The sequence below is a fragment of the Silurus aristotelis genome (genome assembly GCF_946808225.1).
Source record: "Silurus aristotelis genome assembly, chromosome: 24".
In the NCBI taxonomy this organism is placed as follows: Eukaryota; Metazoa; Chordata; class Actinopteri; order Siluriformes; family Siluridae; genus Silurus; species Silurus aristotelis.
The window spans coordinates 19697137-19712136 of NC_139597.1; the positions used below are offsets into that span (position 1 = coordinate 19697137).

The 15000-nt window shown below is 40.8% G+C and overlaps 1 protein-coding gene across 5 annotated transcripts in view; it reads right to left on the minus strand.

Moving 5' to 3' along the window:
• The window catches only part of LOC310718822 (voltage-dependent L-type calcium channel subunit alpha-1C-like), a 29877-nt gene that overhangs the window by 7440 nt on the left and 7437 nt on the right, over nt 1-15000 (minus strand). The window contains exons 14-31 of one of the 5 annotated variants that reach the window (XM_083527861.1): nt 14803-14961; nt 14598-14708; nt 14214-14297; nt 13496-13543; nt 9472-9600; nt 9283-9348; nt 6979-7070; nt 6712-6868; nt 6372-6499; nt 4821-4917; nt 4547-4649; nt 4359-4460; nt 3899-4026; nt 3004-3138; nt 1973-2307; nt 1496-1621; nt 1268-1386; nt 1079-1176 (exon numbers count right to left, since the gene is read on the minus strand). In XM_083527861.1, the coding sequence (XP_083383987.1) occupies nt 1079-1176; nt 1268-1386; nt 1496-1621; nt 1973-2307; nt 3004-3138; nt 3899-4026; nt 4359-4460; nt 4547-4649; nt 4821-4917; nt 6372-6499; nt 6712-6868; nt 6979-7070; nt 9283-9348; nt 9472-9600; nt 13496-13543; nt 14214-14297; nt 14598-14708; nt 14803-14961 (2217 nt within the window). Of the gene's footprint in view, nt 1-1078; nt 1177-1267; nt 1387-1495; nt 1622-1972; nt 2308-2997; nt 3139-3898; nt 4027-4358; nt 4461-4546; nt 4650-4820; nt 4918-6371; nt 6500-6711; nt 6869-6978; nt 7071-9282; nt 9349-9471; nt 9610-13495; nt 13544-14213; nt 14298-14597; nt 14709-14802; nt 14962-15000 lie in introns of all 5 variants that reach the window. The other 4 variants (XM_083527860.1, XM_083527859.1, XM_083527858.1 and 1 more) reach the window with 4 other exon arrangements.

The following is a 15000-nucleotide window of genomic DNA, read 5'->3' on the forward strand; positions in this document are numbered from 1 at the left end:
CCCCACCTCAGCAGGCAATCCAAAACAGCAGGTTCACCCAAAACAGCCCCAGCCCAGAGGAAAGGCCTCGTCTGCAGCAGCAGTGGCTAAGCATCACCCAGTTAACCCTCTGAGAGGGAAAAGGAGACAGGTGACAAGGGTTCTCCTGTTGGAGTGTTGGCACCAGTTCACCCAGTGCCCCACATGTTGTTTCTCCCCTCTCCACCCCCGGGGCTATACAAAAGAGAGAATGGAATTCATGCAAAAATATTATATATATATATATATATATATATATATATATATATATATATATATATATATATATATATATATATATATATATATATATATAATAAAATAAAAATGTTTCCGTGCATCCAGGCAGTGGGCCAAAGGGCACAGACACGTGAAGAGATGAACAAAAACACACCATCCAAACATCCAGATCCGCACTGCAACCCCCAGCTCCGCCGCTAGATGGCGCCACTGCGCCATCTGTAAGCGAGAGAAGCAGCGGTCTGCTAAGATTTTAGGAGAAGAAATAACCTCCATTGTTGAGCAAGAGACTGATTCGTGTTGTGCCACAGGAGGACAGCCAGCACGGCTTTTACTCCATGTAAATAAAAAATCGTACAGAGAACGTTTTTATTTTTCACGTCTCCGTTGTATTCTGTAAATAGTGGAGAGCTTGTGTTATTATCACACGTCTATGAGTTGGTTGACACGCCTGCGTTCGACAGCAGGTCTGCAATACGGGAGTTGTCTATATCCTATAGTGAGGCACCTCGAGGTTTCTTTCCTAATCCCGGTTCTCTGATAACAGGAGTGAGGTATCTCACCACACTTCCCTCCTTGCAGTAGCACAGAGAACAGATATACAGAGAATGCGGTAGGGACCATCACAGCGGTGTATATGAGGGAGGTGGGACGCATGCATCACTGTCAACCGAAAGACGTGTTATAATCGGTGCTTCCGGGATTGAGTGTCCGAGGCGATTCCCATAGCGACATTCCTCAGTCCTGTTATCAGACAACCGGGGTTACGGAAATAACCGGAAGTTTCTGAGAGACTGACTGCACATTTTATGTGTTTCACCTGATGCTGGACTAAGTGTAGAGGCAACGCTGTCTTATGTGACGTTTCATTTCTGCTCTGTCTGCTCAGACACTCTAGATGAATGGAAGATCGTTGACCTGTGAGAGTGAAGCAGGGAAAAGTTTCCCATCATTACAATTTAATTACAACAAACTATTTTTTTTTTTTTTTATATGACTGCTATATTACTTAGTGCAGTTGGAGAGAGAACAGTTTGTTGGGGAAACTTCCATGGTCTTCTGTCCTCACCCCCATCTGTCTGTTCCATCACAGCTAACTGCTTACACTCGTCATTCTGCAACACCAACCTGCCACATACACAAACACACAAACAAAAAGTGTTCCAGGATAATGGCAGTTTTTAAACCGGATCAGTATAAATGTGAATAAATGAGAATATTGGGAAAGATGTGTTACATTTTGGGGGACAGCATGTCCTGCTCATGTTGGCATTCGGTCTCTGTAAGCATCTGGTCATGCATTTGATCTTTAGCTGCCTCTCCCCGAGAGATTACTGGGAAATAACATTCACCCGAGTCTGAGCTGAATATACACACAAGCACAAAACAAATCCCATATAAAGTACAGCTGTAGTGCAACATGTCCCTCAGTCCCCCAGTGTGACACACTCACTCTGAACATGGCTTTACTGCAGGGAAACATGGGGCAGATTGTGTTACCTCCTGTTTTCAGTAAAAATTCCAGTTGTTTTAGATGTTGTGTTAGATAATGTCTAATAAGTATACACTCATTAAACATTGAACAAAAATTCATATATTTTCACAAATCTTTAATGCTTCAACACTGATTAAGAACAGCATCAGTGTGAAACTCGGTGATGGACAGAAGAAGTTTAGTGACTTAAGGTTTTTTTATGACACTTCATGTTCTCACCTTTTATTGGGGAAGGACCACGAGGAGCAGGGGAGTAGAACAGGTATGAGCAGGGGTCTGGTGTGACCATCCACAGTGCTAATGGGCGGGTAGCAGTGGCTGATGGAGGTGTTGTTGGCATTGTTGATGTTGGCATTGGAACCTGAGGAGGAATAGCTGCTTGGTGTAAAGGTGGTGTCTACCAGTTTCTCACGAGATGGTGACTTTCCCTCTCCAGGGCTGCCGGACTTGCTGATGTGCAGTGGCCTCTGAGTGGTGAAGGACGGAGGGAAATCAGTGCAGTCATCACTCTGATGATAATAGTTCATGTGGTTTCTAAAGAAGCCGTCTGACCGCTGTGTAGAGAAGAAAAGACCTGGTTGAGACTGTTGATATACTTACAGTCACATCACACACTTACATGCTTCATCTACAAACCAAATAATCTTCAGTCAGATCCTTAATTTAACATATTTATAATAATGTTACATTTCAGAAAATTTTCTACTGCATTCTATTATTCTGTAAGTTACACTATATACTGTACACATGTACATGTGTGTGTGTGTGTGTGTGTGTGTGTGTGTGTGTGTGTGTGTGTGTGTGTGTGTGTGTGTGTGTGTGTGTGAATATTTGGATGTATGATTAGAGCTCATGTGACTGAATATGATGGTGGAGTGTTGTACTGGTCTGTTTTGAAGTTTCTGGAATCACAGATCCTCTGCATGTGGCTTCTAACGGACTTTTTCACAAATTTAAGAGCAATTTAATCTTTATTAAGGCTAATAATATTACATGAAAATGTTCTTTCCTGGTTGCTGCTGGTTGACTGATTAGGTATATCTTCTATGTGTCAGTGGTGAAGGTCTGATGCACCTTTACTTTCATCAGTTGCTTTAATAAAATCATTTTAGAAAAACTAAAAAAAAAAAACCCTTACTTGGTTATAATTCCAGATTTCTGACACATTTAAACTTATTTATTTAGTATTAAATAATATATTTAAGCTTTAATAAAAAACCTAATTCCTTATTAAAGGATGAGACCTTCACCCTGAAGAGATCATCTTCAGATGCAGCACACACTGTTTCCTTCATGGCCTTCTCCAGTTCCTCCTCTGCAGTGAGGTCTCCTGAAATTGCCCTCCGAATTTCCGGACCCATTTCATGCAGCGTACGAAGACCAGCCTGCCTCACACACACACACACACACACACACACACACACACACACACACACACACACACACACACACACACACACACACACACACACACACACACACACACACACACACACACACACACACACACACACACAATTAACCGTCTGTCTGCTAAATAAAACAAAGTTTAGTGTAAAATGTATAAATCACTTCTGAAAAAAAAGATGGTTTCTTTCTGGAGGCCATTAATTCATATTACTCATCAAAAGTTCTTAATTACTCCTGTTTCTGAAGATATGAAGATGAAGAAGCAGATGTTTAACGGTATGTGTGTTTTTGGGTTTTTGGGGTCAGCTGTAATCTGACCTTCTGGTTTCAGTTGAACACCTGTGCCTGTTAGCGAATGATGAAATCCTTTAGTTAAATACAGAAAATCATCCATCTAAAGTAAATTTCACACCAACACACGTCACTAAAAAGTCTTCAGTGACTTTGCTTGTGACCTGGTTGTCGGTGAGATTCAGGCTGTTTGAATATTTTCAGAAACTGTTAATCTCCTGAAGTTTCACACACACACACACACACACACACACACACACACACACACACACACACACACACACACACACACACTGAAACTAGACATCAGAAGATTACAAAAATCTCATGTAGTCTTTTTCTTAATGCAGATGTTCAGTGTGGATGAACCTTAAGGTAGTGTATTAATGTAGAATAGTTCTGTCATTTACATTATTTATATTATAGTGTCCATGTAAAACTCACCTGCAGTGAAAGTGCTGTTTTCGGAGGCACTTTAGCCACTAATCCCTGCTCTTTTCGCTTCTTGAACTTCCTGAAGTATTCCTGGATAAGGAACGTGGCATAGAATTTCCCGACTGTCACCTCATCATCTGGCAACGGAACAGCATGAAGATAAATATTGAGAAGAATGATGACATTCCTGTGTTCAATGTCGATATGAGACTTTTCTCTAATTAGATCATTAAATAAATGTTCTGCTGGATTAAATTTCAGTATCACAGTAAACATCTGCCACTGATCCACTTCCACTCTGATTTAATAGTCTGAGAAATCAGTTCACTGCGTCTTCATTTTGTGTTCTTGATATTAATCATTTCTAATAATTTATTTAATAATTAAAAGGAACATCTTATTTATTTATTGACTGTATGTTTATTGTAATACATTTAAGTGTAAGTCAACACCCAAAAAAATCACTAACCTCCTGCTGGAGGAACAACCTGGTCCAACAACTTCATGCTGGTCCTCTTCCAGATCTTCTTCACAATTGCCCTCAGTTCTTCATTTGCCTGCTCCAGATTTCCTGACACACAAAGTGCTATGTTTCTTCATGTTATATGTACAGAAATGTTTGTAGTCTCAGCATGTGATTTGAGTGGAGAACGTTACCTTCAGTTTTAATGCGAAGTGCTGTGCGCACCAGGGCAAACAGGGTGGCGTTAAACATCACTGTACCATCACTGTTCAGGGGCATGTTCATAGACACCAGGCGCTGAATTCATAATAAAAACAGATGCACACATCTAAACATGGACCCGTCTGCTGGGATTTATGTCATAATGCATGCATATGTGTGTACAGTGGATATAAACAGGCTTTAAAACCTGTTATAAGCATGTTTCATCTCCACTGCATGTGTAGAGCAGAGGGTGAGGGTGTGTACCTTGCAGGCCACTCTGTGGGGACAGAGTTTGCCAAAGCCCAGTGGTGGCTGAATCCTTCTTAATAATGTCACCACATCCAGATGTTTAATTCGGCCCCTATGTGAACACAAGAAGCTCGGATTTATTACTGGCTCTCAACATAACAATCGTCTATAAACTTTTATTTCCCTTTTCATCCCTGAACACCTGACATGTTTATCCTGAGATCAGTGCAGTGACACACACACACACACACACACACACACACACACACACACACCCACACACACACACACACACACAGTGGGAAATCTCTGAACACCTGACATCTTTATCCTGAGATCAGTGCAGTGACACACACACACACACACACACACACACACACACACACACACACACACACACACACACACACACACACACACACACACACACAGTGGGAAATCTCTGAACACCTGACATGTTTATCCTGAGATCAGTGCAGTGACACACACACACACACACACACACACACACACACACACACACACACACACACACACACACACACACACACACACACACACAGTGGGAAATCTCTGAACACCTGACATCTTTATCCTGAGATCAGTGCAGTGACACACACACACACACACACACACACACACACACACACACACACACACACACACAGTGGGAAATCTCTGAACACCTGACATGTTTATCCTGAGATCAGTGCAGTGACACACACACACACACACACACACACACACACACACACACACACACACACACACACACACACACACACACACAGTGGGAAATCTCTGAACACCTGACATGTTTATCCTGAGATCAGTGCAGTGACACACACACACACACACACACACACACACACACACACACACACACACACACACACACACACAGTGGGAAATCTCTGAACACCTGACATGTTTATCCTGAGATCAGTGCAGTGACACACACACACACACACACACACACACACACACACACACACACACACACACACACACACACACACACAGTGGGAAATCTCTGAACACCTGACATGTTTATCCTGAGATCAGTGCAGTGACACACACACACACACACACACACACACACACACACACACACACACACAGTGGGAAATCTCTGAACACCTCACATGTTTATCCTGAGATCAGTGCAGTGACACACACACACACACACACACACACACACACACACACACACACACACACAGTGGGAAATCTCTGAATGCCTGACACTGTTCGGTCATTAGTTTAATGCAGGGGAGTTTGACATAATATGTAAATATACATAATATATATGTAATATGTGTCCTCGTGAAGCGTTTATGAGAATTTGCTGCGGAAGTCTGTCCTTTTTAATGTAATATACTGTAGGTAATGTTAAATATCCATAAACATAAATCTTAAGATTTTGGACTGGATAAAGTCTGCATCTGTTTTGTATCTGAGCAGTTATGTTACATGCCTTCTGTTAGATCTTCAACATTAATAATCCCAGGTAGTAAAATGAATCCTGTACGTTTAACAGTAAACAGAAGAACAGAATGGACTAACTTTGCTTCAGGGTCATATTCTGCCCAGATCCTCTTAAACTCATCCAGATGATGCGGTCCGAGTATGGACCAATCTCGTGTCAGATAGTCAAAGTTGTCCATAATAACAGCCACAAACAGGTTGATAATCTGTGGACAAAAGCAGAGTGTGTGTAACTTCACTGTGTGGCAGCCTGGAAAGATCCTTCACATACTAACAGGTCTGAAATTCCAATGTTCTGCACTTACAGCATCTCCATCAGATGTTATAGCATTTATTACAGCACAGTGAATCTGATAACACTAAAAACCTACAGGTCATGGGGAAAAAATAGGCAGGAATATGAACAGGAGACACTCACCAGGAAGGCACAGAGCATGTAGAAACTGACAAAGTAAATGATGGCAAAAGGACTGCCACACTCCTCACTGTGAGGAGCCTCCTCAGATCCCTTTTCACACGGACGGTTAGTATAACAGGCCAGCATTATCTCCTGCCACGCCTCACCTGTTGCACATCTGAACACAAGCATGCAACAGGTTACACCTGGTTACACTACACTCTGTCTTCTGATCAACAAACTAGAACACAACAAATGACAGAGCAGAAGACGAAGTAAAGATTTTACCTGAAAAGCAGCAGAACAGCTTGAGGGAACGTTTGAAAATTGTTGTTTCGATTGATCTGGGTGTTGTCCCTCAGTGCGATCTTACCAAACATCTGTGCACATGAAAATAGAATAATATTAATAATAATAATAATAATAATAAAACACTCTAAAATGTATTATATTGAGGGCTGAAACGATTCATCGAGTAACTCGAGTAATTCAAAAACAAAAAACCATCGAGGCAAATAAGGAGCCAACAGCTTCAAACTTCAGGCTGACAACATGGTCACCTGTGTACCAGAAACACCAGATGTTCACGAGAAAAAAAGTCAGAATTATAAAAAGAAATTCGGAATTGGGCAAACTTTATTTTGTGGCGGAAACGGGCTTCCAGGATTCAGGCCGATGAAATCGACAGAAAGTTTCCAATGTTTGTGATCATTTCAAACTTAAACATAAAGAAAACACTGTACAGTGTGTTTACATTTTTGTTTATTTCATCTTTATCTTTATCTTTTTATATTTAGTTTCCACAGATATTCTAGTGTGTCATTTCAGCATTAAAATGTAAATTTTTCTAAAAAGGAAATAACTGACGTTCATTTAAATACACGCATCTTATTTTCTCTCTTTAATTTAAAGTTGCTCTTTTTATCTTCTTATCCAATTATTCAATTAATCGCTGGAATAAACGTTAGAATACTTAATTACTAAAATAATCGATAGCAGCAGCCGGAATTATATTATTATTTATTATTATATTAATATAAATCAGTCTTTATTTAATGTACAGTATATGTATAGGAATGTGGTGTGTAGTATATAAGGCGGGGGGGGGGGGGGGGGGGGGAGGGGGGGCAACCAGTCAGAGACCGAGAGCCACATTTTATACTGTGTTACCGCAAAGAGCCACATCATACACATGAACATCACCCATCCCCTCCTCTTACACACACACACACACACACACACACACACACACACACACACACACACACACACACACACCTCTGCTCAGCCAGATTTATTGTAAATGTCACACACCAACATAATGACAGAAATGGACTCCTACAAGACCACAGGACAGTCATTGTGTGCACTGTCTCACACACACAAACTCTGTTCAACCAAGTCCACAAACAAAAATATAATCATTTACAATAGCGTTTTTCTTTTACTCTGCATGTTACTTAGTGGGACTTTTGGCATCCTTGCCTTAAACAATCCCCTTCAAATCTGCCTCGGATTCCGTTGTTGCCACTCGAAGCAATTCTTTCACGTGTGTGTCAGTCAGAACAGATCGATGCTTTGATTTCACGTGTTTCAGGGTAGAAAACACAGACTTTGTGGTTTTTTAATGTGCGTGTTCACCTCGCTTGAGGTTAATACGGTATTTTCTGCAAATGCGCATGCGCGTGAGATGAATATACCGCAGGGGCAATTAATTTTTACAAGGGGCCACATGAGAAAGCTGAATTGTGTCAGAGGGCCACACCAACGATAATATTTTAGGGATGCACCGAAATGAAAATTCAATTCAAAAGTCAATGAAATCCATATTTGTTTGTGTTTTATGCCTTTTGCCTTGACACCATCACTGGAAAACTTTCCTGCCTTTTCAAAACCGTCCTCTACAGACGGACTGCGCATGCTCAGATTCACTTTACTTTTCTGCGCTGCGTTCTTCTCATATTTAGAAGGCAATCGGGATGTTTGGATTTCAGGTGATCAATTAAACCTGACTTGGAGAAACTCTTTGCAGATACACCCACTCTTAAAATTTCAGCATTGCATGTTTTGCACATCACTCTCCTCACACCGCAGACATGTTGCTCTTATCCAGATACCCGTGTGCTGCTGCGCTTTTTATTGCGTCATTACATTTGTGTTTCTGACGTGTTGTTTCGGCGATTTAGGCATTTCCAAAAATTCTCGGTGCATCCCTGTAATTTATGATTGGCCTCATGCCAAGGTCTGATATACCGCAAAGTTTCCCAGTAGGGGCGCCGCTCATTTAAGTCTTAAATACCGTATTGAACTTAAGCAAAGCGAACACACACATTAAAAATCAAACACACAAAAATCGATATGAACATAAGAGCCGCATTAAACCAGCCAAAGAGCCGCATGCGGCTCACGAGCCGCGGGTTGGCCACCCCTGGTGTATTGTGTAGTGTGTATTATGTATTGTGTAGTGCGTATTGTGTATTGTGTAGTTGGTATTGTGTATCGTGTATCGTGTACACTGATTTTGGTAGTGACATGTGCAGTACACAGAAGTAAACAGAGAATAAAGAACATTAGGGATTTGTGAGGACTCGCCTGCATGCCAATAACAGCGTAGATGAAGAAAAGCATCACTATCAGCAGCGCTACATAAGGAAGTGCCTGAAGAGACACAGAGAAAACAAATCAAACTTAAAAAAAAATTTTTTTGTTATTATTTGTGTTTTTTATTTGATTTGATTTATCTTTTAATTATTTCCAAAAAAAGTCTCATCCACTTCTCACCTGGAAAGATTTGATGAAGGTCCACAGCAGGGTGCGAATTCCTTCTCCACGTGAAAGCAGCTTCACCAGTCTCATCACTCGAAACAGTCGGAAGAAGGTAATGGAAATCCTGGCATTATCTTCTGTATTCTGGAGCCCCTTTCAGCATTTCACAGACAGACAGAAAAGCAGAAACACATACGCACAGGCCGACCCCGTCCCAACATACACATACAAACACAAAAACACAAATAAAGCGCTTTAATAATAGAACTATAATACAGCATTCTATCTGTTACAGAAAACACACAGGTGAAACCAGGATGACATTAATGAGAGCATCTGGTGGAGTTGTTAAATATCTCCTCTAATAACTCAAAACTTATAATCCTACAAATGATTGTGGAATAAATCTGTTCATACCCAGAGTGAAATGAGGCCCAATGTCATCTGACTTTGTGCTTATAAACATACACAAATAAAGTATGTATTCATAAACAGGATCATCCTCTGTGGCAACCCCTAATGGGAGAAGCCGAAAGAAAGTTTATTCATAAACAGGAACAATGTATAAAAAGGATCAGCACCAAAAATTAACATCAACATCATCCTGAAACCTCCTCATGATCCCACTGCTGTTGAGAGCACACCTTTATCATCACCACTTCATCATCACCACTACATCATCTCCACTTCATGACCACTTCATCATCACCACTTCATCATCTCCACTTCATCACCACTACATCATCTCCACTTCATGACCACTTCATCATCACCACTTCATCATCTCCACTTCATCACCACTTCATCATCACCACTTCATCATCACCACATCATCACCACATCATCAGCACCACATCACCATCACCACTTCATCATAACCACTTCATCATCACTTCATCATCACCACTTTATCACCACTTCATCATCACCACTTCATCACCACATCACCATCACCACTTCATCATCACCACTTCATCACCACATCACCATCACCACTTCATCATCACCACTTCATCACCACTTTATCATCACTTCATCATCACCATTTTATCACCACTTCACCATAACCACTTTATCACCACTTCATCATAACCACTTTATCACCACTTCATCATCACCACTTCATCATAACCACTTTATCACCACTTCATCATCACCACTTCATCATAACCACTTTATCACCACTTCATCATCACCACTTCATCAACCTTCATCATCACCACTTCATCATCACCACATCACCATCACCACATCACCATCACCACTTCATCATAACCACTTCATCACCACTTCATCATCACTTCATCATCACCACTTTATCACCACTTCATTATCACCACTTCATCACCACATCACCATCACCACTTCATCATCACTTCATCATCACCACTTTATCACCACTTCATCATCACCACTTCATCACCACATCACCATCACCACTTCATCATCACCACTTCATCACCACATCACCATCACCACTTCATCATCACCACTTCATCACCACTTTATCATCACTTCATCATCACCATTTTATCACCACTTCACCATAACCACTTTATCACCACTTCATCATAACCACTTAATCACCACTTCATCATCACCACTTCATCATAACCACTTTATCACCACTTCATCATCACCACTTCATCAACCTTCATCATCACCACTTCATCATCACCACATCATCATCACCACATCACCATCACCACTTCATCATAACCACTTCATCACCACTTCATCATCACTTCATCATCACCACTTTATCACCACTTCATCATCACCACTTCATCACCACATCACCATCACCACTTCATCATCACCACTTCATCACCACTTTATCATCACTTCATCATCACCATTTTATCACTTCACCATAACCACTTTATCACCACTTCATCATAACCACTTTATCACCACTTCATCATCACCACTCCATCAACCTTCATCATCACCACTTCATCAACCTTCATCATAACCACTTCATCACCACTTTATCATCACTTCATCATCACCATTTTATCACCACTTCACCATAACCACTTTATCACCACTTCATCATAACCACTTTATCACCACTTCATCATTACCACTTCATCAACCTTCATCATCACCACTTCATCACCACATCACCATCACCACTTCACCATAACCACTTTATCACCACTTCATCACCACTTCACCATAACCACTTTATCACCACTTCATCACCACCACTTCATCATCACCACTTCACCATAACCACTTTATCACCACTTCATCAACCTTCATCATCACCACTTCATCATCACCACTTCATCAACCTTCATCATCACCACTTCATCATCACCACTTCATTACTACTTCATCACCACTTCATCATCACCCCATCACCACTTCATCATCACCACTTCATCATAACCACTTCATCATAACCACTTCATCACCACTTCATCATCACCACTTTATCATCACTTCATCATCACCACTTTATCACCACTTCATCATAACCACTTTATCACCACTTCATAATCACCACTTCATCAACCTTAATCATCACCACTTCATCATCACCACTTCATCAACCTTCATCATCACCACTTCATTACTACTTCATCACCACTTCATTACTACTTCATTATCACCACTTCATCATCACCATGTCATCATAACCACTTCATCACCACTTCACCATCACCACTTCACCATCACCACTTCATCATAACCACTTCATCACCACTTCATCAACCTTCATCACCACTTCATCATCACCACTTCATCAACATTCATCATCACCACTTCATCATCACCACTTCATCATCACCACTTCATTACTACTTCATCACCACTTCATTACTACTTCATTATCACCACTTCATCATCACCATGTCATCATAACCACTTCATCACCACTTCACCATCACCACTTCACCATCACCACTTCATCATAACCACTTCATCACCACTTTATCAACCTTCATCACCACTTCATCATCACCACTTCATCAACATTCATCATCATCACTTCATCATCACCACTTCATCATCACCACTTCATTACTACTTCTTTACCACTTCATCACCACTTCATTAACCTTCATCCTCACCACTTCATTACTACTTCATCATCACCACTTCATCATAACCACTTCATTACTAATTCATCTACCTTTATCATCACCACTTCATCACCACTTCATCAACCTTCATCACCACCACATCACCACATCATCATCACCACTTCATCATAACCACTTCATTACTAATTCATCTACCTTTATCATCACCACTTCATTACCACTTCATCAACCTTCATCACCACCACATCATCATTACCATTCATCAAACCTTCATCATCATGAAGCCTCATATGATTCCTCAACTGACCACAATGATGCCACCTCCAGGGAGATCCCCATGGCCAGCACACACCAATCCTGTCTCTCTTATTACTTTATTTGTGATGTTAAAACCTAAAGCAAGATATAGAACATCACCTTGTACTCCACTGATCCTGAGCACAATGTTCCAGATGGAAAAATCGCTCCTCGATCCTCAGCCTCAATCATTCACTTCTCATACATATTTTAATACATATTTTGTATTTATATTTATAAGTACAAAGTCAAAAGACATTGTGTTGAAATCTGCAGTTATCTGATGTGTGTACAGATTCTTGGACATCATGAGATGTGATTAAAGCAGGAGAATCCACAGATTACAGACGTTATGTTTCTATCTGATGATTTCTGATGTCATGTCACACAGTGGAAATGTAATCAGCAGAAGGCTGGCACTGTACCACACAGAGAGCTGCGATGCTCACTGTGTAAGATGATACATGATGATTCCAACAGATGGGTATGAGCTCAGAGAGAACCACAACATCACAACACAACCTTTACACACTGAGGAGGATAATCAGCACAGGAAAAAGCATGTTTTGTGACTTTGTGTTTCCGTGGAGACGTTTGATTATGTCTTTGTGGCTGTAATGAGAAGAAGAAGGTCACGTTGTGATGGAGAGACTATGAGGTGGAGTTTGATTACACACAGCCCTTACCATCGGTCTTACCACAGAGGAAGGAGTAGAGGAAGAAGGATCAGCTGGCTTTAAAGAAAGGAAGACAGATCAAAGCTATTGCAATGCTGACCTGTTATTCTCTGTGTGTGTGTGTGTGTGTGTGTGTGTGTGGACACTAGAATGCACAATTTCAAAGTGCACACTAGGACTCAGCTGAGACTCGGAGTCTGAGAGAGTCATATGACTATGAGATAATATTACTGCAGTGTGACCATCAGGAAATTCCAGATTGTACCGGAGTGATTACTGATAACGATAATAATTGTGTAGTTCTGAGTGATAAGAAAATCCTGAACTAAAACCCCTTCAGGATGATTACAATAATACGCCAAATTCAGCAAATTCACATGTTAATCAACTTCACACTTGTTGATTAAACCCACCCATTTTCAGGTGATCTTGAAATATGTGACTCCAGCTGTGTCTTGTTGCCAGATGTGTCGTGTTTATAAATTTAATATCCCTGAATGTCTAATTTTGGTCTGAAATCTGGGATTTTTTCCGCTTGTGAACAGTGAATTTGTTGTTTGATCGGATTGATCAGAACATTACACAATCATTGGACATCTAAAGAATCTGAAGTGTCCTAGAAAAAGGAACCTGCTGGTGTTTAAAATGCGGACATGCAACAGGTCAGAAACCAACACCAGTATTAACAGTTATAACAGAGTAACAGGGGGGTGAAGTGGGTACTTACGTTTATTTCACTCAGAATGACGTCTATAATGCTGCCAATTACGATGAGGAAGTCAAAGACATTCCAAGGATCACTAAAATATCCCTAAACAGGATAAAGGGTTCATTAGACAGGTATCTTCATCACCCCTGTAGCAGACTGGGCTATGCTTAGTGTTAGGGTTAGGATTAGGATTAACAGATTGACCCTTAGCCTAGCCCTATCACACACAAATCCTCATGAAGAGTATAATAAATAGAGATTAGAGAAATGATGAGAAATGAAGAGAGAAATAGAGAATGAACTAAATAATTGTGTTTGGTTTGGGGTTAGTGAATAGTGTAAAATATTGTATTCACTTTATCGCTTTTAAATATATATTTGTGTACAGTAAGCGAGCCATACCCTGGGTTTGAAGGCAATAAGTTTGAGGATCATCTCCACAGTGAACAAACCAGTGAAGAGCATGTTGAGGATGTTCATGGCTTTGTTGAAGGATGGTGACTGTCCATGGTGCTGCAGAGAGATGCAGCAGATACTCTAAATTACAGGTCTGTTGTCATAATATCATAGTGTGATCATCCAGTGATCCAGAAGGAGTTTTACTGACCTGCATCGCCAAGCAGATGGTGTTCAGGAGGATTAGAGTGAACATCAAATACTCAAAGTAGGTGGAGTTGACTACATACCACACCTTATACTGGTATGGATTCTTTGGAATGTACCTGCGTAGAGGCCGTGCCTTTAGAGCATACTCCACACACTGCCGCTGTACCATGAGAACACACACACACACACACACACACAC